At 40.8% G+C, this 24,266-nt stretch overlaps 1 protein-coding gene across 5 annotated transcripts in view; it reads left to right on the top strand.

The window, feature by feature from the left end:
* The window catches only part of NUP93 (nucleoporin 93), an 81,717-nt gene that overhangs the window by 7,500 nt on the left and 49,951 nt on the right, over positions 1–24,266 (top strand). For all 5 annotated transcript variants that reach the window (XM_063334200.1, XM_063334202.1, XM_063334201.1 and 2 more), the window contains exon 3: positions 20–137. In XM_063334200.1, the coding sequence (XP_063190270.1) occupies positions 20–137 (118 nt within the window). The remainder of the gene's footprint in view (positions 1–19; positions 138–24,266) is intronic.

The raw sequence follows: 24,266 nt of genomic DNA, 5'->3' as shown, positions 1-24,266 counted from the left end.
TACAATTTCTTCCTTATAGGTCTGTGATTCTCGGGTCTAGAGGGCTTGATATATCTCACATTTCTCAGCGACTAGAGAGTCTAAGTGCAGCCACTACATTTGAGCCTCTCGAACCGGTGAAGGACACTGACATCCAGGTAGGGGCATTTCTGACATGTGAATTACACTGCCCTTGTAACTGCCATTCCTGTCCTCTGGTTCAAAGCTTTTCTAAGGCCATTGTGGAAGTAGTCTTGCTGTGTGTTTAGCTCGCTGGCTAGAGGAAGTACAGAGGAGAGATGCTGCTTTCAGTGATGAAAAATGTTCGAGTTAACCATCAGACACAGTATTAAGTACCATATCGGCAGAAGTACTTTAAGTTCTAAACTCTTGCTGAAGTCAAGAGGAACTAGGTATGTACTTACTGCCTTTGCGAACCTGTCTTTGTTGGCTTTGCAAGCCTGAATTGCAGAGGGATGCCTCTCTCTCATAGTTTTGAGACCTCTTTTTATGTCTGGTTGGAAGAACACATGTGGAACCACTTGGCAATTTTGAGATGTTGGAGTAGGGGGCATTTAAGTAAACAGGCAAAAGAGGTAAGTATAGCTTTTTCTTTCACTGTATCTCAGATGTCATAACCTTGTCTTGGTAGACTGACTTTGCCATGTTTCATATGCTTTACCAGTGTGATTTAATCTTGTAAATTTTCCTTTAGGTCGTCTCCCCAGGTGTCTTAGAAATTAACGTGACCCATCTATTTTTGCTTTAGGATAGTTGCCTGCCCTTGTAGAATATCCTCATGATGAAGAAATCTGCGGTATTTATTACCAAGTTAAGAGCTGGTTTTAGAATTGATGATGTGGGTTGCATTGAAGATAACAGTATGAATTAATCGTTAATCATTTTGAAGTTTATATTCTCTCTCCTTACTGGCAGATGGCTAAGTTAGGAGGGTCAAAAGGAGTTGTAAACTCTTCTTTTTCGCAGATGTAGTATGCCCTGAACTATTTAACTTCAGAAGGGAAAAGGAGGCAAGGGAGGTGTGTGAAGTTACCCCATTTTATGTAATGGTATGTTTTATTTAAGCATTTGGTACTGTCCATTTTGGATGGATGGGTCCTTAGTCTGGTCTCGTTTTAGTGTCGGAGCCCTGGGGTCTCCTGTCTTCAGACAGATTTACTTAATCCCCTGTTCTCTAAGGCCCATAGTCTTTCCCAGAGGCTGTGTGTGCTTGCTCTGGGGCGTGTGACAAGATGTTTCTTCGCAGCACAAGCAGTACTTCTCCGTGTTGGGGTTGCCTTCAGCCCTCTTGGTCTGGGAGTGCAGAGGGATGACTCTGTGTGTGTGAGGACTGACTACTCGGAGCATCTAATGGTTTCTCCAAGATGGGGTTTCTTCTTGTGCCTCTGCACCTCTTCACCTTCCAGCAATTCCTAGCATATTTGGCTATCTTCTCTCACCCTCCCCAGATGTTTTTCCCCTCTTTTTCACTAAAAATTAGTGCACTCTGGAGACTATCTATTGCATGATCATAGAGCGAGAGCTCTAAACCGCTGGCACTGTTCACTTTCTGTCTTATTTTATTCTTTTGTTCCAGTTTCTGATGGTGTATTTCTAATTAGCGATGTTAAACTTGGTACGTGTCTTCCTTGACCCCATTCTGTCTAGACTTTTTTCAAGAGCTCTTTTTTTTTTTTCTTTTTTTTTTAGGTTTACTACTGCTGTTAATTCTTCTTTGATTTCTGGTGTTTTTCCTTTCTGCTTTAAGAGCAATCTTATTGTAGATTCTCAAGCCCAGAAGCAGTGGAGCTCTTGACTCTTTGAGATTGATGGCATTTGAGAAAATGGATAGGACTGTGTAATACTCAGATTTTACTTTATTTTTATTGGTTACCTAACAAAAACATGAAGGCTTTCTTCTTTCTTAATTATACCAGATGTCAAGGACTCACCATTTGAAGTAGTGAATTCTGGTATATTCTGGTGATCATCTCAGTATATTTTCTTATCTCTAGTGTATTTCTTTTAAGACCCACGTCAATACTTGAGTGTTTTTCATTAGAATGTGTTTATTTCTTTTAAAAAGGAAGTGTTTAAGTTTGAATTCATGGCAGTTGACACTATGGACTAAGCATACTATAAACTATTAAAATTATCTAAGTAAAAAATAAGCTTTTTTTAAAAAAAAAGGGGACAAGATTTAATTGCAAAATCTTGAAGGATGTGGGAGGAGATTTTTTTAAAATATCTTACCATCTGAAATCAAGAGATTTTCAGCCATGCTTAAACAGATTTGGTATCTGAAACTCATTGTTTTCAACTTCAGGTGATTTCTGTGGGACTTGGGTACTTACCTTGTGTAGGCATTCTTGAAAGTTTCTTAAATATCAGTTTGTTTGCATGTTTAGGTGTCAAAATGCCTCTCTGTCTAGTCATCATTTTCAATCTGTCTTTTTGCCACAAAAGTTAATGATTTCTTTAGTCTTACTGAAACAATTTGAAATGCGAACATTTTGAAATGCAAGCTGGATACTTTTTTCTTTATATAAGGCATTTTAATTGACTGAACATTTTTATATGGTCTATTTCTCATGGGATTCTAATCCATCCTAGTGGAGCTTGACATGAAGCACATGTTTAAGAGCGTCATCTAGTAAATAAGAAACTTCTCATTCATTGTTTTCAAGCTTAATAAATATGTTTAAGATTCTGAATAAATACTGTGCTTTTTAAATAAGTTTGTGTTGTGAATATAGAAACAATTGTATCCTCCTGTTTGGGAAACGCTTCAAATCTAGCATAAAAATGGTGGTTAATTGCAAATCAATGTGTTTAAATGGCCAAATCAGCCAATAAGATTCAGCCCTTCCTTTAGGAAAACAGCTAAAAAGTACAAATGAAAAACAGGATTAAAATCAATCATTTAAATCAAAGTTCCCTGCTTGCTGTTTTGAATCATGATTAACACTGGTGATTTAATCAGTGATCACTTTAATTTAAACCTAACTGCTCATGTCTGAGGCCTAACACGTGTGCTTTGAATTTTAATATTTTTTTTTTTTGCAGGCCATGTGTAGAAAACATACTAAACTAACTAAAGCCGATTTGCTGTGGGAAGCATGGCGAGGTGCTCCATTTTAGATCTTCTTGCAGGTGCCTGAGTAAAGTGTCACTTTTAAACGTTTTGTCGCTGTCTGTTTTGCAGTTAACGGGTGCGAGGATTTTTACGTTGGTTTGCAGAACATCATCCTCTGCCCTGTCTGAGGTTATTTGCAGCCAAATCTCAAGCCGTCTGGCTGATGTTGACAGTGGTCTGTTACCTGAAAGGAACTTGCTTAGAATATGGACAAGTCTCTGCATTCATCTGTAGGTTCTGGTATGCAGCCATCAACAACAGAATCTTGGCCTTTCAGAGTAATTTTTAAGACTTTCTTGTTAGTTACCGAAGAGGACCTTCAGGTTAAATGCTGTTGATTATCCTCTAATTAGCTCTGTTAACCAAGCTGGTCTTAAAATTATTTGATGCTTTAGATAAGATGTGCTGCAAAAGCTTCTTCCTATGTTATTTTTCTCATACCATCAGATGGTTGTTGGGATTTGTTTTTGTTCTTCCTAGCTAACTAGTTTCATAAGGCTTCTTCAGGCTTGTTGTATTTATTTTGGGACTGGTGTAGCTATCCCTCTATACTGTGTAGAATTCTCCCTCCGTAAGTTGCTCCCATTGTATCCTAGAAGGCAGTGTGATACAAGGAAGGGATCTGGTTTATTTACAGGACTTTGCTAATTCCTCTGCTGTTACTCAGGATTTACACAGACGTACTGGTAGGCTTTAACTCTGTGGATTGGGAAGGGCTGCGCTGTCCTGGATCAAGCCTGCAGCCCACACTTTCTAGAATTACCATTACTCTTTTTTTTAACCAACAAAAACTTCTTGCCAGATACTTGATGAACTTGGTTTGCAGTTTGTCATCAGTATTGTAGGCTCAGCTGTCCCTTCTTAGTCCTGTCTCTTCCTGATGCTCAACACACATACTCCTTAAGCCTGCATAGTTTACACCAAATTTATTTAGCCTTAAATCCCGTCTGAAACTTACTTGTCACTTGTAGATTCTTCTACACTCTAATTATTCTTGTATGTGTGGTGTCCCTCAAGCTTCAGTTTGAGCAAGTGGTGTTATCAGTTCATAAATACTCTACAGCATCATTTGATTAAGAGGTTGAAACTTTTTTTCAGGTAAGCACCTGAAACTGCAAATCTGTGCACTCTTTCTTCCCCATAAAGCTGCAGTGGGACTCTGTGTTGGTACATCCAGTGTACGCCACAGTGCAGGAGAAGGTGGTGCCTCTGGAGGTGAATATGGGCACTTGTACCAGAGGCATAGACCTAATGCTTAGCCTTTGCTGACCATTGCAGTTATGCGAAGGGTACAAATATGATTAAATCTTCATTGTATGAATTTAGGTTTCTGCTGACTTCTAAATTCTATCAAAGCTCTTACAGCATGAAAATACCCCATAGACTTCCTGCCATGTGCTCCTACATCACTCCTTTGCATCCAGTGATTTCTCTGACAGTTTGCTTGAGCTTCTCCAGCTTTCTAACCTGAAGTATTTACTTATAGTCTCTATTCCTTCTTATGTTGCGGTCTGTTCTAGCAGCCTGTATGTGGGCAGCATAGAGAGATGTGCTAGAATCTAATCTCTCAAATGATGGCAGTTAGCACTGCAGAAGGAGAATTCCAGGAAATATCCTGTGTCTTATAAACAGAGTAAAACACAGCAAGAAAAACAAGAGGGGAGCATCCTAGGGCATGTTGTCCCAGGATGCTGATGTGAAACATCTAGAAAGCATTAAGAGAATCTAGGAATTCACCTTAACAGAAGCCTCTGCTTGGGTTAACAAGCAAGAAGGACTTTCTGTACAGAACCTCTTTTAAATGGTGCTCCATAGTGCTGACTAAAAAGAAGTGCACCAAATTGCAGCTCAATTAATTATCTGAATTATTTATCAGTTGTAAAATGTAGATTGCTCGCACATAAAAGGGTTGTAAGTCCAGGAAATGTCTCCCACCAGACCAGTAGGCTGGGAAGATTATGAAAAAGATTCTAGGCCTGTCACTAAATTATAGAATTTGTATTTTTCCTCTCTTATTTCAAAGACTGTGTTCTTAAGTTGCATGCAACGCAATAAACACATCTTGCAGCAAATCCAGTTCATAACAATTCCTATGTCAAGAGTTTATGAAGATCAAGATTTTCTAAATTGTCAAAAAGCCCTATTTTGGCAAAATCTTTTCAAAGTTCAATATGGTAGTCAAGTGATTCTTGATGCCATATTTAGTATGTAAATGCAATGTTGCGATTTTTGTTTGTTTCCTTGTGGCTTTTAAAAATCCTAGGTAAGGGTTGATTGTGCAAGCTGGCATCTCAAAGATGGGATGTGTATGTATAGATGTAATATTGACATTCTGGTCAGAAAAGGTATTTCTTTGCTCTTGCAGAGATACAAGCCATGATGTCCTCTTCTGGTGAGCCCTGTTGTAGCAGACCTTGCTCAGGTCACAGTAATGGCAGCCAGAGGAGGAATTACTACAAGTCTATGGGAAGGCTGCGCGCTATTGTAACATGTAAGCTGGGACCTGCTCTTGCACCTGTGGTGCTTTGGTTTATCTATGGATGTCAGAGAGGTTTGGTGCTGCTCTAGTAAACTTGTTTGGGGTACCTGGTAGGGGTTAGTTGCAGGATCAAGGCTTGATTTATGCTTACTAAGATATGTTGACTGATCACGGTATGCTTTACTGTGTGCTTTGTGTTTTGAACAGGTCACACTGGTGTGATGCTAGATTTAGCCCTCCCTGCATGCTTGTTTTGAAATGTTATGGTGGTACTTTAAGAACTGGGTTTGCTCTCACTTCTAAGGCTTGATCCAGCTCTCTGCGTCTGTATGGATGCTAGAGTTCTTCTTGCATACGTTGTTTTATATGCTTAGAAAGTTTGAGGTGAAGTCCTGGCTCCATTACACTGAAGGAAAAATCTTATTGAATTATCTTATTTGTACAACAGTTCACCTTGGCCTTCTGATGTGGGCAGAACTGAAATTAAAGGTTGCATTTTGGGTTTGACTTCTGGGTGTGGATGTTCAGAGTATTGACTGAGTAGCTCTCTGGAAGTCCAGGTACAGAAATAAGAGCTTTTATCTAAATGAAGGCAGAAGGTTAAACTGAAATCTGTCCAAGTGGCAACTGAGGCAGACTGAAATTAAGTATCTGGGATGTTTTCAAGTTTTTCAGAATACCGTAAACAGGGAGCTTTGACTTCTGTTTTAGTGTTGGTAGAATTTGGGTCCCAGCACTGTTTGTTCTGTTTGTGTGTATGTATGCGTATGACTCATAATTTAAAAATGCTTACTCTGACATCAGGTACCGAAAGGGTGCATTATTCAACCAGTAAGCTCTTACTGCTATTTTATATTACCATTTGTGATATACTTTGTGGTATCTGCTAGAATAATACCAAAGCCTGTGGTAATCTACTAGAGTGTAACTAAAATCAGAGTTTATAAATGGAAATGCTGACACAACCTTAAAGGGGCAACCTCAAGTGCTGTTCACCATCCATTGTTCACATTAGCTTAGCCTGAAAATGCATTTTTCCTTTTGCAGATTTTGTCCTTTCCCATTTGCCAAACATTGATTTCTCCCCCCACCCCCCGCCACAAGTCCTTCAGTTCTAATGGAGCTTGAAATTAAGGTGGCTTTATTTTTCTGTCGCTTCCTTGTTCACCCTAATCGATGATGCCAGCACAGCTGTGGGGACCTTTTAACTGTTGCAGAGCCAGGACACTGAATGCAAGAGGACAATCTTCCACCTTCTTTTTTTTTTTTTTTTTTTTTAGGGTTGGTCGTTAGCCGTTGGTTTCTTTGCATTACTTCAGGCTGAATGAAAAATATTATCTGTGGTCATAATTGTGAATTCTTCAAAAGCTGTAGAAATCTGATGCTTCAAAAATACCTCTCTACAAAGGTTCTCGGAAGTCCTTTTTTTTTTTTTTTTTTACCTCCCACTTACAGTGCGTGCTCGTATCCAACCCTGCTGTCTTCTTTGCCTAGGTTGTCTCATTGATTTCATTCAGGATTTGACCCTTAATGGATACATTTAGGCATGTAAATCAAGAATATAAATATCCTAGTAATTAAATGTGGCCAGAGGCAGTGTTAACACAATTGAAGAAAGCGGTGATGTGGAATGAGTGAGTTTTTGATGTGCAGCAAATGGAGTTAAGGGATGTGGACCTTAGAAATATAAATTACAGAAACTTCCTCATCTCCTCTGTTATGTGTTTGCATGTCTCCCTTCTCTTAGATAGCGTGTAACAATTTTACATAAGCCTCTACAGGAAACCTGCAGCCTGTCTGTGGCTCTCTGCTGGGTGCTGAGACTTGCCAGGGCTTCTGCAGTACGCAGCCTTGGAGAGGCAGCCGGGGCTTCGATGGCCTGGCTGCCACCTTCCTGACACTGACAGTCGCTAAATGAACAGGTTGTCCCCAAGCCTCCCAAGGCCTGTGCTGATCAAAGAACGCCCTGGGAAGTGCCAAGGTGTGCGTACGCTGGGATGTGATGGCGTTTAAGAGTGCAGCCTTCTCTGTTTCATAGCCAGTGTGGGTTTTTTGTTGGGGGAGGGTGGGGTGTGTTTTGGTTTGGTTTTTTAAGTAAAAAAGAAAAACCAAAACCCAAACCAGCTCCTTTTGGCATCAGGTAGGTGAGTTAACAACACTGTATAAAAAGGGGGGGAGGGGGCGGAACCCAACCCAAAAACAAAATGGAGAAGCCCAAAACATTGGGAATGTGTTTGGGGTTTTGGGGTGTTATTTTTTTTTTTGCTTGTCACTTTTTCCCCTCACATGCTTAGTTTACATCTAAGCATCAGTTTTCTCTAGTTTCTGTTAGTGGTTTAATAGCATGATTTAGTAGTGCAGTTTTAAATTACCCTGGCCTTATTCACCTTAAAACCAAACACTTGCACCCCCTGAAAGACCCAAACCATGGCATATTTAATGTAGAATACTCCTTGGCATGTTGTTAGTTGGCCAGATTACAGTCACTCAATAAATGCTGTGATGCTGAATTATTTCAAATTTCTTTTGTGTGCTTGGTTGCATGCTAACTGGAGTAATTGTGTGGGGATCTTCCAGCTCATCGTGGTTCTGATTGTGGATTCCTAACCCTAAGGGGTTAGGAACAGGGAGAGGAGAGACATGATCTGCCTTTCTCTTTCATCATGGGTAAACAAGAGAGTATGAAAGGGACGTTTCAAAACTTTATGCTAATGCAAGGTCATGAGATGGAAAAATTGAGAACTCTTGTTCTAGTAGCTATGTTTATTGATCTATTTAAATTCTGATATGTCCTGGCACACTTTATATTTCCTGTCTGCTTAATCCAGATATGCTCTTTGCATCTCAAATAGGTACGACTGTAGACTTCTAATAAACATCTTTGAAGTCTCTATCATAAACATCTTAAAACAAGACCAGATTTTGAATTGTAACACTTGACTTCATTCCCCCCTCCCCTTTTTTCCTCCTTACGTTGCATAGCTCTGTCCTTTAAAGAAAATTGTTGCAGTTCCTAATTAAATCTTAACCCTCATCCCTGTGAAGGGGCACATACAGTATAAAAGGCAGTTTGGAGTTTACATATGCAAAATATGGCCTCTCCTGTGCTGAAGTGCAGACATCTCTGCTTCTCTCAGCATTGCAGGATCCTCTAAAACACCACGTGTAGCTGAAACTCTAGAGTGAACCTTGGCTGGTGGGATGTGATTATCTGAGTCAGAATTTCCCCAAGACCCTTCTTGGAGCAATGTTAGTATTGCAAGAAGTACTGTGGGATCGTCAGTGACTTTCTGGCTCCTCTTACCAGGAGGACGGCACTTCTGGCAACGCGGTACCTCTTCATGTCACGTCATCCCATTAATTTAGTGCTCGCTGAGGTCTTGTATTGACTACTGACCTAGACAGTGTGTGCTCAGCATGTGCAAATGAACTATTGGAATTAGTATTTTCATGGTGCTGGAAAAACTTAGTAGAGCAGTTTAATCTCTGTGGCGATACAGATTGGTGAGAAGAAACAATGCTGAGATGCAAATTCTTGCAGCCTGGCAATTTGCCACCTCCACGTATCATGTGATAGAGCAATTACTTGGGCTAAAGACATGGTTTTATTTATTTATTAGAGGCTCAAATGTAGCTTTTGCAAAGCAGCACTCCATTTTGTTTTGTAAAATATTGATATTTCCATCAATTTTGAAACCATTACAAAGAAGACGTAGACTTTACGGAGAGGATTTGGAGATTTCCAGTACCTTTGTTGTAGTTCTGAAAGAAAAGATCTGCAGGGCTGTGCTGGAAGTTAGCAGTGGAACTGGTTATACACAGAAGTGAACCCAATTAATCTTTGTTGCATTTAAGGGAGGGGGAGAAATTGTGAAAAACTAAAAAGAAGGTAAATAAGGTTTCTAAAATATTAACAGCATTTTACATAGTAACAGCATAAGACCACAGTTTGGAGTGACTTGTTTTGTTTTTAATTTTTAATGTATTTAATTTTGAAATAATCCAGTTCTTTCGATCCGGAGTGGACCATGGTGTGTCCTTCTAGTGCCTCTGTGGAAACCGGAACCCGAGACACCGGGCTTTGGGAAGCCCTGCTCGTAGCCACGCAGAGGTCTTGCTGTGGGGGCTTTTCACAAGTGGCAGAAGCTTTCAGTCCCAGGGCTGCATCTGTGGTGGGTTAATGGATTTAAGCTATAGGTTTGGGATTGAAAAGTGAATGTTTGCCTATTTAAGTCAGTATGGCTTTTCAGTTCTTACTTCTGAAAAGGAGAAGAAAACTTCCCAACTGCAACAGGAAAAAAAGAATTCTGATCTTCAGCAAACTTTTCTGAAATGGGACAGAGTGGCTTGGAGCTGACCTATACAAAGAGAGGGGGGTTTGTTACCTTTCCCCTGAACTACGCTTCTTTCAGGTTTTTTTGCTAGTGTCTTTATTACTTAAGCATTGTCTTTAACATCTTTTTCAACTAATCCATCTGGTGCTGTGAGCTGTACAAAACAAATCACCCTTCCACAAGGGAAGCTTGTAACGTGAGCAGGCCAGACAGTCTCACTGAACTCCTTTGCTCCCAAACAGCACAAAACCCTGGACACTCTCTTTCCAGTGAGGCTGTTCATCAAATCTGTTTTTAAAAAAAAAAAACAAACCAAAAAACAAAAAACAAAACAGCAGCTGCTGCAGCTCTCGACTCCCTCCCCTCCTTTCAAGCCCCTCTAATTTACTCGGGCCGCTTGAAAGTGTTACTCCACTGTTGAATTCCACTGGGGTTTATTACTAAACCATTTGAGTAATTTAGCAGTCTGGGAAAGGCCACAGGTAGATTGTTGTGCGTGCCCTCCTCTCCACTGTAGTAATTAGTCAGTTTGACTCCACATCCAAAATCTTAATCCTAGCCATTATCAAGCTTTGGTTTAAAATAGTCACTAACTAATAAGTGTGTAAACTGTTTACCAATGCCTGGGCATCAAACTGGATGTCATTTTCCCCATCCAAAACAGCAGCCTGAAATTTTGGCAGTTTGCAGAAGTGGTGTTTTGGTTGTGTGTATGGATGTGTTTTTTAACTTTGCTTTTTGAAGTCAAAATGAATTCTTATCCCTGCCAAGATATGCTCCTAAAAGAAAGTTGCAGCCTTTTGAGGTGGAACTAAGGACACATGCATTTGCTTCACTCATTTAGATTTTTGGCACAACTTCTGTTCTCGCTGCCTCCTTTCTGTTTTCCTTCCTGTCCTTTATTTCTCATCTTTCTTCCACTCTCATTTTTTTTCTTACTCCAGTTGTATTTATTCCCTTTGCTTTCCTACTTTGGATTCATTTATTACCTCCTGCCTGGTCTTTACTCAGGTCTGTGCTTTGACAATGTTTTGGGTGTAAGAGGGTTATTTACTTACTTTGAGCTAAATGAGTAAACTCCTGTTTAAACAAAAAGCAGTTCTTGCAAAATGGCTCATGTTAGTTTTCTGTGCACGTGGAAATGACCAAAAGAAGCTTAGGGAGAGGAGTTGGAAATTTTCTATAGCACTCCATTATTTGTATCTCGGCAAGCATGCAAGATGTGTGGTGCTTCCACCAGAGAGGATCTGCTTAGGCAGCAGTTTGAGCCACAGCTAACGGATTATTTTTTAACTTAATTGGAACAACATGCTTAATTGTTGCTTGATAAAAATGACTTGAGAAGGTTGGAGAGACTTAGTTTTAAGATAGCTTTATAGAGAATAAAACTTCATGTTGAACTGTCCTTTTCAAGCACTGATTTCTGGATTACGTGGCATCTTCAGTGTTTATTGTGGGGTGGAGGTGGGGAAGGGGAGAGAGGTTTTCTGACTCGTGGCATTTCTGAGGGAGCAAAGGGAAGGTTTGCCAGTGTTACGGGAGTGCTGCTCAAAGGCTGGTGAAGGAGCAAAGACTGGTAGACATGTCAGTGCTTAATTTCAATTTCAGCAGCTTTATTAAACCTTTTTGAATGGTTCAATTTGCTATCCTAGGCTTGAATCGGAGATGTGGGATTAGCTGAAACTAAATTTGTCATAGTTGATTTATTAGATCGGATTTGGGTCACATCTATTCAGTTGCCTTTATGGGCTTATGACCAGCGCCGGATAATGCAGAGGAGAAACACTGACAAAGATGTTCACGGGGATATCTGCTTGCTTTATTAGGCTTCACCCTGTTCTCTAGTGGTTAGAAACTGGTTAAAACCCCAAAGCACGAGGGATAATAATTCTTTCCACAACTTTAGTGTTAAATGCAGCTCTAGATGTTGTCAATATCCATATAAATACTGAGTCAGTTTTTAATCCCATTACGTTTTTGGCCTTGCCATCTTCCTGTGGTAGTAAGTTCCACAATTCAATTACAGATTGTGTTAAAATTTATTTCCTTTTATTGGTTTTGAGCTTGGCATCATTTAAACAGACATCCTTTCCTTGTTGTTCAGACCTGTATGAACTGGATTTCTGCATCTGCCCTTTCTAGATGACTTATTTCACAGACTTTAAAGCTCTTCCTTGGTTCCTTTTTCTTGTTTTTATGCTCTACATCCTGAAAGTGTTCCCATCCCATGGCACATGAGAGGGTACATATGCTTTTGCGAATCCCCAAATCTGTCCTGCAGTTTTTCTTCTGAGGGTGGCTGTCCAGCTTACACGATGTCCTTGATTAAAGCTATATCATTGTTTGGTTTCGCTGATAATAAAGTCTCGTGTAGCCAAACTTAGTGTGAAAGGCAGAAGTAGCAATCTGGGAAGGATTTGATTTTAGTCTCAGATAAGTGGGAGTGCACAGGTGGGGATACCGTACAGTATCATGACAAATCCTTATCTCTAAATGTGTTTGCAACCCAATAGGATTCTTTGGGCCAGATTCTAATGTATGAGAAAAGACATTTCAGAAGAGAAGTGGGGGAGGAAATGGAGAGGAAAAAAAACAACCCACATTTCAAATAGATGAGTGGGAACCTGCATGTTATCTCCAGATCCTCTTAGCAGTAATTGATTTTGCCTGCTATGGTTACCATATAGTAACTCTGAAACATTCATTATTTCTTTCCTCTCCTGCCCCAAGGCTTGTAACAGAAAATGGCATGTTTAAATCCTTTTACTTTGTCTGCTAAGTAGATACAAAAACCTAAGGGCTTTAATGAATCTGGAATAAGCACTAATTCAGTAGTCAAAAGGCCCACCGTTGTCTTGACCAAAAGAGACCATGCCTATCTTGAGGTCCTAGTGGAAGCTAAATGGTGGAAGCTGGATGCAAAGACCCACCTTGCTGTAGAATTACAAATTTAGACACTGTACTGTTGTTTGGTTTTTTTTTTCATAGAGCTAACCCAGCTGTATTTCTCTTCTTAGTCCCTGTCTAGCTTGATTTAATTTTTCCAAGGCTAAAGATGGCTTGTCCAGAAAATTTGCAGCTCATTTCTAATGGTAAGAAGCTTGATTACTCAACAGATAGAGTGAATCAATATCCCTTCTCTTATTTTTGTTTTGCTATTTGACTTGAGGTTAATGTTTTGGCTTCATATTTGCTGGTAGGATGATAATGCTGTATATAATTAGTTAATGTGCTATGCTCAATGTTTCTGTTGTTTGTCTGTGGTTTTGTACGCTTAGATGCCTTATTTTCTGCCTCTTCTAATGTCATCTTATTGGGATTTTTTTTTTCCTTACAAGGAAAAGCTTTGCATCTTCTCAGTGGTTTCTGTTTTTAATAAGCTTATGATTCAGTGAATTATGAAAATAGGTACTCAAGGTGGACGCCTCTGGCTTGTCGCTGGAACTGGGGGGAGCTGAGCTGGGAAGGGATCACCATCAACTTACTCATGTAAAATCTTTGTTTAAGAGTTGGTCTGTAACTTGTCACTTAGTTGTATTCCTGTTAGTCACTGTCGCAGAGTTGTTAACTCCTTTCCTTCTTTCCGCTGGGCGTTGTATGTATTTGCTTGCTTTTTCCTTGCTTTGTCTGAGCCTTTTGCGTTTTCTTTCAGAGGAATCTCTCCAGCACGTAGGGTGTGTTATGCTGTGTCATTTGAAAGCTGTCAGAAGGTGGCTGGGGACCTCTAGGCCTCCTGCCCCCTTGTTTATGGTAGGTCCACTGAGTCAGCAGGGCAGTCCTCTGTGTGAAAAGAATCTGGGGCTTGTTTTGATGGTTCTTGCTGACATTAGGGGTGCTGGATTTTGGGGGGAAACACTACACGTGAGTCCATCCCTCTCCAGGAATGCCAGAAATGGCATGCCTTTTGCAAAGCATCACCAGGAAAAAAGAAGGAAGTCTTGCTTCTCAGTCAGAAGTTATTCCTATAATAAATACCCAAAGCTAAGCTTTGTGGAGAAATAACGTCCTTTTGCAGTAGAATAGCAGAACAGATCTCCTTCCAGCAGTAAAATGAGCATCAGGGGATTGAATGTGCAGTCTGTCTTAAAGGGCAGGATTTAGTTTGTCTCGATAGATCTATCTTTTCTTGGTTATAGGCTTGCTCTGTTTGTCTCAGAAGATTTCTTCCTGAAACTCTTCTGCATTCATTGCCTCTTAAAAAGTGCCTGTAACATTTTCTCTCTTTGAGATGAAATACTAATTTCCAGCCAATATATTATGTATTAGCAATGCATCCTGGCAACAAACGTTGCTTGAAACTGCATATTCTGAGAGGAAGGTGGGAAGCGCAATTCAAAGACTTAACGTCGTTGCAGAGACAGCTCAGCAGAACATGTTGCATGTGGGAAGCGCCCCTGTGGATCCAGAGAAGGTTCATCTTGCCATCTCGGAGGATTTTCTAAATCCATTGATTTTTATGCAGACCTTTGAGGTGGATCCTTTTGCCTTCAGCACCATGGGCTGTTGTCATCTACAGGAAAGAGGGCACCTTTGTCCTGGGAGATGCAAATCCCGTGTTTGTCTTGTTGCAAGCGTGCTGGATGGTTATGCCCATCTCACACCAAGGAAGACGGTGTCAGCTTTTCCCCTGCTTTTCTAAAGCCCATACCCTTTCTGTGAATGTACTGTGTAGAAGACCTTCTTTGTCTGGTCCATGGCCACATTATCTCAGTTTGTAGGAGAAAGTGTTTAACTGATTTCTTGAAACAGAATTTTTCTCTGGTACTTTGTATGAACCTTACAGTGGAAACTTTGAAGTTTGAAGGGGTCAAATGCTGAAGCCAGAGAAGGGTGGCCACCACTTAAAATGGAAATGTTTTTTTACTGGCACTATTTTATGTGCTGACTAGTTGACTTTAAGCAAGTTAAACAGGCAAAAGCTCACTTTTGCACAGCATCTGGTGCAGGAGTTATGATCTGGTTGTACATGCCACTGAAGGCTGTGCCTTCGCATTAGTGAGGCTCTTGTTCTAGCGTCAAAGGCAGTGGCTTGCTTGATTTCATCCTTTCTCTAACTGAAGTTCCAGGATGATAAATGGAAAACTATCATGGCCAGTATCCTGTACCTATCTGCCTTATATAAAATGCATGCAGTAGACAGTGAAATTGAATCGCTGTCACGTGTGACTAAAGAAAAGGGCTTTTTGTTTCTTTCACAATTTATTTTTCAGCAAGTGTTGCAATTTATTTTTGTAAGCTGAATGTGTAGTTAATGTACTTCCTTGGGAAGCTGAGGAAGTTAAATGCGTGAATTTGTGGATGCTTTTGTTCTTGGGCAGGGTAGGTAGGACCTCAGAGTTTAAAGATAACTCCTGAGCTTATTGATCTATTTTACTCCATTTTTTCCCCATCTTGAAACAACCCTTTGCTACAGTTAAAACACCATCTTTGGTCTCGCTGTGTAGAATCGACTAATTATCTTAAAAAATGAACTTGCAGCTTTCAGAACAAATCAGGAGTGACATCATATCAGCACCAGGAGTGGCAACCTGTTCCTCCAGAGAGGCCTCCTCGTGCCCACATGGTAATGCTGCTTGGATGGCACTGAAAAGCGACAGATTGGAAAGGCTGAAGTATTAACCTTTCTAGTACTATTTGTGAAAGCAGTGCAGTGTATTAATACATTTAGCTTTCCTTGATGGGCAAAGTCTAAGTCTTGTTTACTCTGACTGACAATCTCTCAGCTGATTCCTTTGGACTCCTTTTCTTTTCCAGGGCCGTCATGAGCATAAATGAATCAAGTGCAGCGCTGCCCTTCAGAGTGTTTGTATGAAAGCGGTGCCTTTTGATACACCATGGTACATTCTGACAGGGTAATCTTATGTGTGGGAGCATCAGAGCTTCCTTTGCATTAATACCAAAGATTTAGTCGCTTGTTACTTCTGATAGCCCAGCACAACTAAAACTGTTAAGGAAGAGTGGTCTTTCATTCCTGGGTTTTTGGGGTTGGTTTTGGGGTTTTGCTTGTTTTTACTATTAATCTCTTGAAGGACTCGCGTAGGTGCTACTAGCAGCATCTGCTGAACAAGCTATTGCTACCAATAGAAGTAAAACTCCACAGGTATTAGATGCTATGTTGAATTTCTGTGATCACTAGTTAGATGTGCTTATTACAAAAAACAATTTAGTGATTCTTAAAATGTGTTATTGAAATACCTTTTAATCGAGTTTTTAACTTTAGTTACAAGAGAAACGCCGGCTGTTTTGGAGCACAATTGCACAGACAGGCCTGGGATATAGAAGCACAGGGAAATGAAGGCTGAAATAGGAGCAGTTTCTGCTCATCGGTATTGAGTGTAACTGTGGAGATGTCAGGACTGGAATATCCAGCAGAACTGCGATTCAATGGATTGAATTGTTAGAGTGTGCAGCCAGGCGGGGGTATTGGCAGTGCACATCTGCATAGCTTCTACCTCCTTTTACAGTGACTTCTATCTCGTTGAATGTTGCAGAGTTTAAAAGTAGGGCCTGGGCAGGGCAGCACAGGTAGTGACTAATAATAGGAAAACGTTTCCCTACAGTCTCAGAATCATAACTTATATTAATGGCTGGCATGATATTTTTTCTATGTCAAGCTAAAACAGTTAAGAGACTCAATTGCACATGGAATATCAAAATGCATTTGTCACTGTGCTCTGAGTTCTTGATATTTATATTCAGATCTAAGAAGTCTTCCATAATGCCAGCTTGCATCTTACACTATTTTATAGCCCACGTTCTGAGAACAGCTAAAATGGAGTCTAAGCATTTACCTTTTGAAGCCAGAGGTTGTAAATGAGTTAAAAATTGAGAGTCTTCTGGAGTTTGGGTTGTGGGTTTTTTGGGTTGTTTTTTTTTGTTGTTGTTGAGGGGAATTTAGAACAAGGCCTTCTAAAGAGCCAAGGATACAGGATTTTGGTACTTTAGACTTATCCATTTGTACTTGCTGACTGAAAGCAGCACACGCAAACCAAAGCAGCAAAGTGCTGTCAGATGTGCTGGGGATGAGCAGGGAATGTTTTTTTTTTTTTTTTCAGAGGTTCCACAGGACAGAAGGAAGAAGGGAATGTCTGTTATAAACTTTGAAAGCAAGCGGCTGAAATATGTTCCAAGAGTATTTTGGAGCAGCAGTGCCAGTTTAAATATTTATGCAGTGTTTTATTGCACTGATTCAAATATTGAATAGCGCCTGACCCTTGAATTTTTGGATCCTTGCCTGACTGGCACCCCATGATGGGTATATTTACTTAGAAAACAGCCTTCTGCGGCAGCTGTTTTTCAGTGCAGGAAATCGGGAAAGCTGGATTTTGGTCCAATTCTTGTCATGATTTTCATGCTTGACTTTGAGTTCAAGAAATACTTTCCCAGGCATCAATTTTTTTCACCTGAGAAATAAAAGTTGCATTTACCACTGGCTCTCACAGGGTTGCGAGATTCTGTAGTGGAAGCTTATAAGGATGTTTTCGTTTTTACTATTTCCTCCAACCTCTTCATTGTTCACAGTTCTGATCAGTATTCAACAGCATTTCACTGGCCTCTACCTTCTCTCCCTCGGATACCAGACCTTTTGAAAAATATGATTGTTTGGGGTTTGGCGGTGCTGAGAAGCACAGCCCCTGGCTGCCCCTGTGGTACAGTGACTGTCAGCAGAGCTCCTTTCCCCACCTGAAACCAGAAACTGAAGCCGTGCTGCAGACACCATCAACTAGTAGCTCTGCTGAAACCACCCTTTTGATTGTGAAGACACCTGCAGTGGCTGTCACCAGTCTGGACTAGAGGTCTTCAGTGTCCCTGAGCTGCAAGTATGCTAAAACTGCTATTAGTTGCTGCCCTGAGCTGCAACTGTGGCCACGCAAAACCCCTTTGATTAAACCGGCAGTTGATTAGAGTCATAGGCTAAAACCTGAGTCAATACAGCTAGCGCCCGCTACCCAATATAATCATTTTATGCAGCAGTCTTTTGTAGTGTGGCGACTGTCGCTTGAGATGGATTATTTAGGATGTGCCTGGTTGTAGAGAGAGTGAGATGGAAGTAGCAAAACCTAATGATCAGAGGTCTGGTCCAGCCTATTGCTGGACACGTACCCAGCTGCCGAGCTTGGATCATGCATGTGTGAGCTGCTCTGTGGTCTATGAAGACTCGCGTATTCCTGTTCCTTGGCTGCTGGGCTCGCAGCCTTGGGTCCTTTGGCAGAGCTCAACCTCAAGGTGCAGACGCCCCAGCTTCAAAACAGGAGCAAAAAGTCTTTCCAAGTTCCCAGCCTTGCCGCACGCTTGTTTATAACTGAAACCCCAGGGATGCAAGATAGTTTTAGCAAATAAACGTAAGGGATCTGTGGAGGGATTGCTGAAACAATCATTCTCTGTTTCCCTCTGTGTATTTGCAGACTCTGAGAAGAAAATGGAGAATTCAGTTGGCTTGTTTACCCAAGCTATTACGCTGGCTTAACCGTTCCATGATGAAGTTCCATTTCAGTACTGAGCTTACTAGGCTGTGGAGATAAAAATGATCAATTTGATTGTTTTTGTCCTCCTGTTTTCACATTCAGGTTTCACAGGATTGGATCGATGGCTGCCACCACTTCTTCCGGAAAAACAGGCTTACCCTGAACCTTTCTGCAGACATACGCAGCTGCTCCAAGCATCCATAAACCATGGGTTTTTTCCACTGTTCAGAAATATGGCAGTGGCTCAGCGTTATGGCCATGGCTTAGAATGGGAAGCCAGAGTTAACTAAATTTTAAAGCATTTGTTCTATTGCAGAGCAACGCTGCCTGATGCTTGCACTTTCCAGAGGGTGTCCAAGTCTCATCCTCTGCAGAGCTTGCCTTTGGCTTCATTTGATCAAACTGATAGAATGCATTGAGAGGGGACATACAGGACTGATGCTGTGCAGGCAATTAAAATCTATGAATTGGATTAAAACCCAAATGTTAGTATGCTTTGATGCAATTCTTTTTTGTTTTCTTTTGACTGAGATGCTTTTTGGAGATAAAGTTGAAACCAGGCTCCTAATTGCAGTTGCTTGGGGCTTAGCTGTTTGAGGTTTCTTTATTTTGCTGCTCTTACCTATTGACCTGCTTGATTAATTTTGTGTCTGAACTTCTGTCCTTTTTATTCCTGACTTTTCTGCCCTGTCAGTACACAGCTGAAAAAAAATCTGTGCAGTCCAGAGGACCAATTAGGTCTAGACTTTAAGAAAAATGTTTGGTGGCTGTGAAATAATACATACTTCATTTCTTGCTTCAAGACTTTGTTTATTCTTTTTTTATTTATTTAGAGCTGAGCTTGACATAGAAGGATGAGGCCAGAGGCAGTTATAAAGGGTGCATTGAATTTTTACTGTAATACTGAAGTATTGATTGTTGACTTATTGGTAGGCTTAATGCACAACCATTTCCTTAGTTAGTGTTTGAATGTCCATTAAAATGTGGGCTTGGTGCCAGAATGTTGGAATCCTGCGTTTTATAATATAATTTGGCTATCCAAAAGTACTAATGTGGTTTGGATTAAAAAAAAAAAAGATAAATAGGCAAGTCTTGAGTTTCCTTGGTTTTTTGTACTTGTTAACCTTTACATACTGAAATGAACCTCTGAAGCAGGAGACGCTGAAAAGAGGACAGGAGGCAGCAGGCAGGAATCCTGATGTTCTGAGGTTTGTGCCTCTTAACGTTTTCCACCTTTTATCTTTGAGATGCCCAGCGCTTGCTGAGCAGCTGATAGTCATTCAGGGCTGCAGAGTAATATTACTGACTCATTAATTTATTAGTCTAAAACAGTCATTGCTTTTTCTAAAGGAAAGTTTTGCTTTTATTGCTTCACAAGTGTGTTGCATGTTAGTAGCACTGCCCGTAAAAACCTGACTGTTGTCATCTTGTAATTCTTCTCAGATTTGAGGTAGGGCTTGCTCGCTCTCCCCTGCGGCACCGTCCATAATCTGCGCTCAGTTCCCAGGGGCGCTTCCCTGTATTGTTTAATGGTACATGTTCCACTTGATCCCCTCCGCCCCAGTCTCGGGGCTGTGCCACAAACTGGACGGCTTTCTGCCTTGTAGAAAAGACTGCGTCAGGTTTTGAAGAGATGGGTATGGAAGGCCTGATGCTATTGCTCTTGTACAGAATCAATATTTGTGCAAAGCAGCTGTCCTGATGGTGGTGGTGGCTTTTTTTTTGTATTGGTAAGGTAGACAGGGGTTGAAGTTTTAATTGCTATGAATCATTTGCCACCGATGTTGGCCAGCAGTTGCCCCCCGCCTTTCCTTTCCAACTGCTCGCAGCAACAGGTGCCCAGCGCTCCTTCAGGTACATCTCAAGTTTTCTGTCTGCCGTTTCTCTCTCCTCTTCTCTTTCCCCTTTATAGAAACACTTGCACAAAACAAAGAGGATTAAGCTTGCTTTGGTCTATGCATATCTGGTTTTGGGTGGTGACATGAACACACTTTTGGTGGAAATTGACATTGTTTGGGCTCTCTGGTTCTATCAGGTAGTATTACACAAAGCGTAAATACTTCATTAAAGCTAGAAATGAATACTGGAAATTAAGGGAGACTGAAACAGCTTTCTGCTCTACCAAATGTGAGGGGAAACACTTGACAAAAGTTGAGGATCAAGAGTTTGCCTTCTGGCTGCTGTCCTGAGTGTTATTTAATCTTTCTCACTCAGACTTGTAGCCAAGACTTGCTGCTGTCCCGTTCCTGTCATTTCAGCTCTCCATTAAATAATAAGATTTTGTAAGGTAAGGTTATTGCCTGTTAGTCTACATTTTTAAAATAAATTAATATGATACTTTTGCCAAAAAAAATAGATGGTTTTCTCTCACTGGGAAGTAGTAGCCATTGCTCCATCTTTGAAGCAAATACCAGTGCGAGGGATACAATTACCCGAATGAAGCTTGTGTTGGTAGTTGTGTTAAAGTTGACTTTTTTTCTGCCATGGAATATTTTGGGGTTAGTGTTTGTTTCCCCACCCATCTGGCCATCTCCATTCCCCTCTCAGTAGTCTGCCAGATGTTGTCATTCTCTGCTAAGGCTGTCGTCGTCATTGCTCATCTGTCTTTCCAAAACATATAAAGATGCTGGAGAAAAACTTCCAGATATTTTTTTTTTCCTATGCTGTTCATATCCATTCAATTACTGTGGTTGGTCTGTGGAATTTTATGGTGACTTTTAAATATTTTGAGCTTGGGTGACAGATGATGAAGCAATTTGGAAATGAGTCTCTTCTCTTTCGTACTAAGTGAGAATGAGAGAGCCTAACAAGCTCCTTCAGATTTTCATCTCATTTTTGTGTGGAGTACAACGCAATTTCTAAGGACTCATGTTAACTTTCCATGGACTCTTGCATAGCGTGGGCTCTGCTTACCTGACTTAATTAGAGTTTAGCTTTAAAAGGTAGAAAAGAGAGGACACTACCATCTAGCGATTTAATTTACGCTGTGGCAACAACTATTTATAGACTTTAAATAATTGCAATGCCAGTTTAAGTTGCCCTGTTCCACCTTTTTTAGATGCTAGCAATTGCACAAGATGATAAACTCTCTCTCTACAGGAGGGTGAGTTAATAGGTGTCCCAGTAGGCCTGGAAGGGGCAGGATTTGATTGCATTCCTCGAACGCTTAACACCTAAGGCTCTCACATTAGATAGCAAAGAGAATCTGTTGAAAGAATATGTGGACTTTCAAGAAAGGCCCTTGCTGATAATGGAGGACCCTAGGGAAAGTGCATTTTGGGTAGTATTAAAGTTCAGCTGGAAGATCTCGGTTGGAGCCAATATTATTAAAGTTTTCTTTAAACAGGGAAATCAAGCATTCTTTATCTCTGCTTCCAGCACGTCCCTACTTCCAATAAACATACACAATAATTAATGTTGCAAGACTAGTTCGGTAATAGTACGTGAATAATACATTACATCATAATTGGTTAGCAACTAATACTTTTACGTAAAAATATGCACTGATTTGTTTTATCAAACACCATGCTACTGAAACTGCTGGTCCACAAGGAAGTGCTTGCTTAATGAATAGTATGCGGAGCGTGGTTTGACCCCCAAACTCTGAGTAAATACATGTGTAGGCTGTGTAATTGTGCCCTATAATCATGAGAAGGCAATTGCTTCACTGGGGGTGTCTGTTATACAGCACACTGCTGTAGTAGAGCTACAATTCCCTGTGAAGACAGATGGAAGACACTTTGGTTTTGCTCGATGACCAAAGTTAAAGCAGCTGCATTACTGGATGTACCTCCTGAGTGCTAAACGTTGTGTGTCTACTGCTTTTTATTAGGGAAATGTATGGTTTGGAATCCTGTCTGCCCTCTTTGGGCTTCTTCTGGAAGGATCTTCGCAGTAAGGCATCTAAGTGGATATCTTTAAGCATGTTAGCTGATTACATATAGCCGGCAACAAACAGGTGAGCATAATAAGGTAAAGAGTCATTACAGAAAGAAATCACTTACCCATTTTGAGCAGATGGAGCTGTGCAGCCTTTTGTGCTTCTGCAGTGACTGTGGGGACAGGCGCTTCATCTCTGGGTACCCGCTGAAGCCCTGGCCATTCCTGCAGGGCCGGCATGGAAAGTAGGATCAGTGTCACTTTCTGCAGTGAACTTGCAATATGGGCACTCATGTAGCAGGAGCTGAAGGAAGATTAATAGTACGTTTTTGTTTAAACTACTAATCAGTCTTTAGATCCTTTAGTCTTGGCCACTACTGATTTAGTTCATGTTTGAACTAGTGACCTCTATTTGAAAGTCACTTTGTCCTTTTAATAGTTTTCTGAGTCAGCCTCTGTCCCTTCCTGAGAGTCTCTTTATCTGTACACTTGAAAAGGTTGTTCTTTTTTTGTGAAAGACTAATCCTCATTTTGTATGGCTATGCACATTGCATTAAATGAAAGCTATGTGTATTCCCCTCACTCGCCTTGAATGAGTCCTTGCTTCTCTTCTCATCTAACAGTTTGTAACTCGTGGGCTTATATTACCTTCAGTTTTGGAGGCTTTGGATGGACAAATAGGGAGAAGGTGGTGGTGAGGGTCTTCTCCCCTGCAGCTCATTGCTTCCAAATCTCTACCAAGTTTATGTTCTTGAGTTTGACCTTTCTTCTTTGCGTCTGCTAGAAGTGTCTGTCTAATCACAGCTAGCTGACCTTAAGGTGCATAGTGTTGTGTGCTCATCATCTTGATTGAGCTCTTAGATTTGATCACTCCCGGTTCTTTTCCTTCTAGCCCTTCCCATTCTCTAGCTATCTCAATACTCACAACTCTCTTTGCAAAGAATTACGGGGTGGTAACTCAGAAGCAAGATGATGGAAGTACTTTTCAACATTAAAAAGCACAGAGATATCCAGATGGAGGATCATTGGGAAAGGTGAAAGGCGTGTGAGCACCAAGGAAATAAAATCACTGACTTCAGTCTTCTAGTTTTGATACTCTAGGTGAAACCTCTGTAGCTTTAAGATGTGGTGTGTTTTGGAAGGGATTTAAGGGTAGGATAAGCTGTTCGTGGCTTTGTCTTCCTTTTTAGTCAAACCCAAGAAATCAATACTTCTGTTTCCTCTGTTGGAAGTTGTATCCTCAGTATTGTCTAGTGTAAGATGACAAGGGAAGGAGAGTCAGGCAGAGAAATGAAGTGATAAAACTCCAAATGATTTGATTTGATCTGCATCGGACAGATTTTTTTGTCTTCCAATTCTGTCAGTCCTGCATAGAAATGTTACTGGGAGGAGACTTGGTGCTAACCCACCTTTTAATATGTACAGCTTCTTAATTATTATGGTGATGATGATAATATGAAGCCGTTAACTCAGCAGGCATGGCCAGCCCATGCTCTGCGTGAGGAGGCTGAGCCAGGGCTGGAGGAATCTCCCTCCCCAGTTGTTGGCTGCGCCATGATCCCCTTGAACGCTGTGTTTCCACTCCCCTAGGAAAGAGAGAAGAGAACAAACAACATGTGACAGATGTTAGTCATGTCACTTAATGTAGGACTGGAAGTCACTTGGATATTAATGTAATGAGCACAGTATAAAGACCTGAATAGAGTAGACCTGACTTCTAATTAAGCCTGCTGAGATGCCAATACTGATTTCAGTTGTACTTTCACTATGAAAAATACAAGGATGATTTGACGAAGCAGGCATGCACCGCTGGGGTTGATTTTAACCATCATGCTTGTGGGTGTTCATTTCCCACACAGGCCAGTAGTTCTAGTGCCACTATCTTCAGAACTGGCAGCTGTAATTAAAGGAAAAGCACAAATTTAGTTCCTTTGCTAAGGAAAACCTAAAAGGCTGTCTTCACCCTGCATCTTCGCTGCTAATTGTGAAACTGC

This window comes from Chroicocephalus ridibundus, chromosome 4 (genome assembly GCF_963924245.1).
Source record: "Chroicocephalus ridibundus chromosome 4, bChrRid1.1, whole genome shotgun sequence".
Lineage (NCBI taxonomy): Eukaryota > Metazoa > Chordata > Aves > Charadriiformes > Laridae > Chroicocephalus > Chroicocephalus ridibundus.
This window is presented reverse-complemented; position numbering and strand designations above follow the sequence as displayed.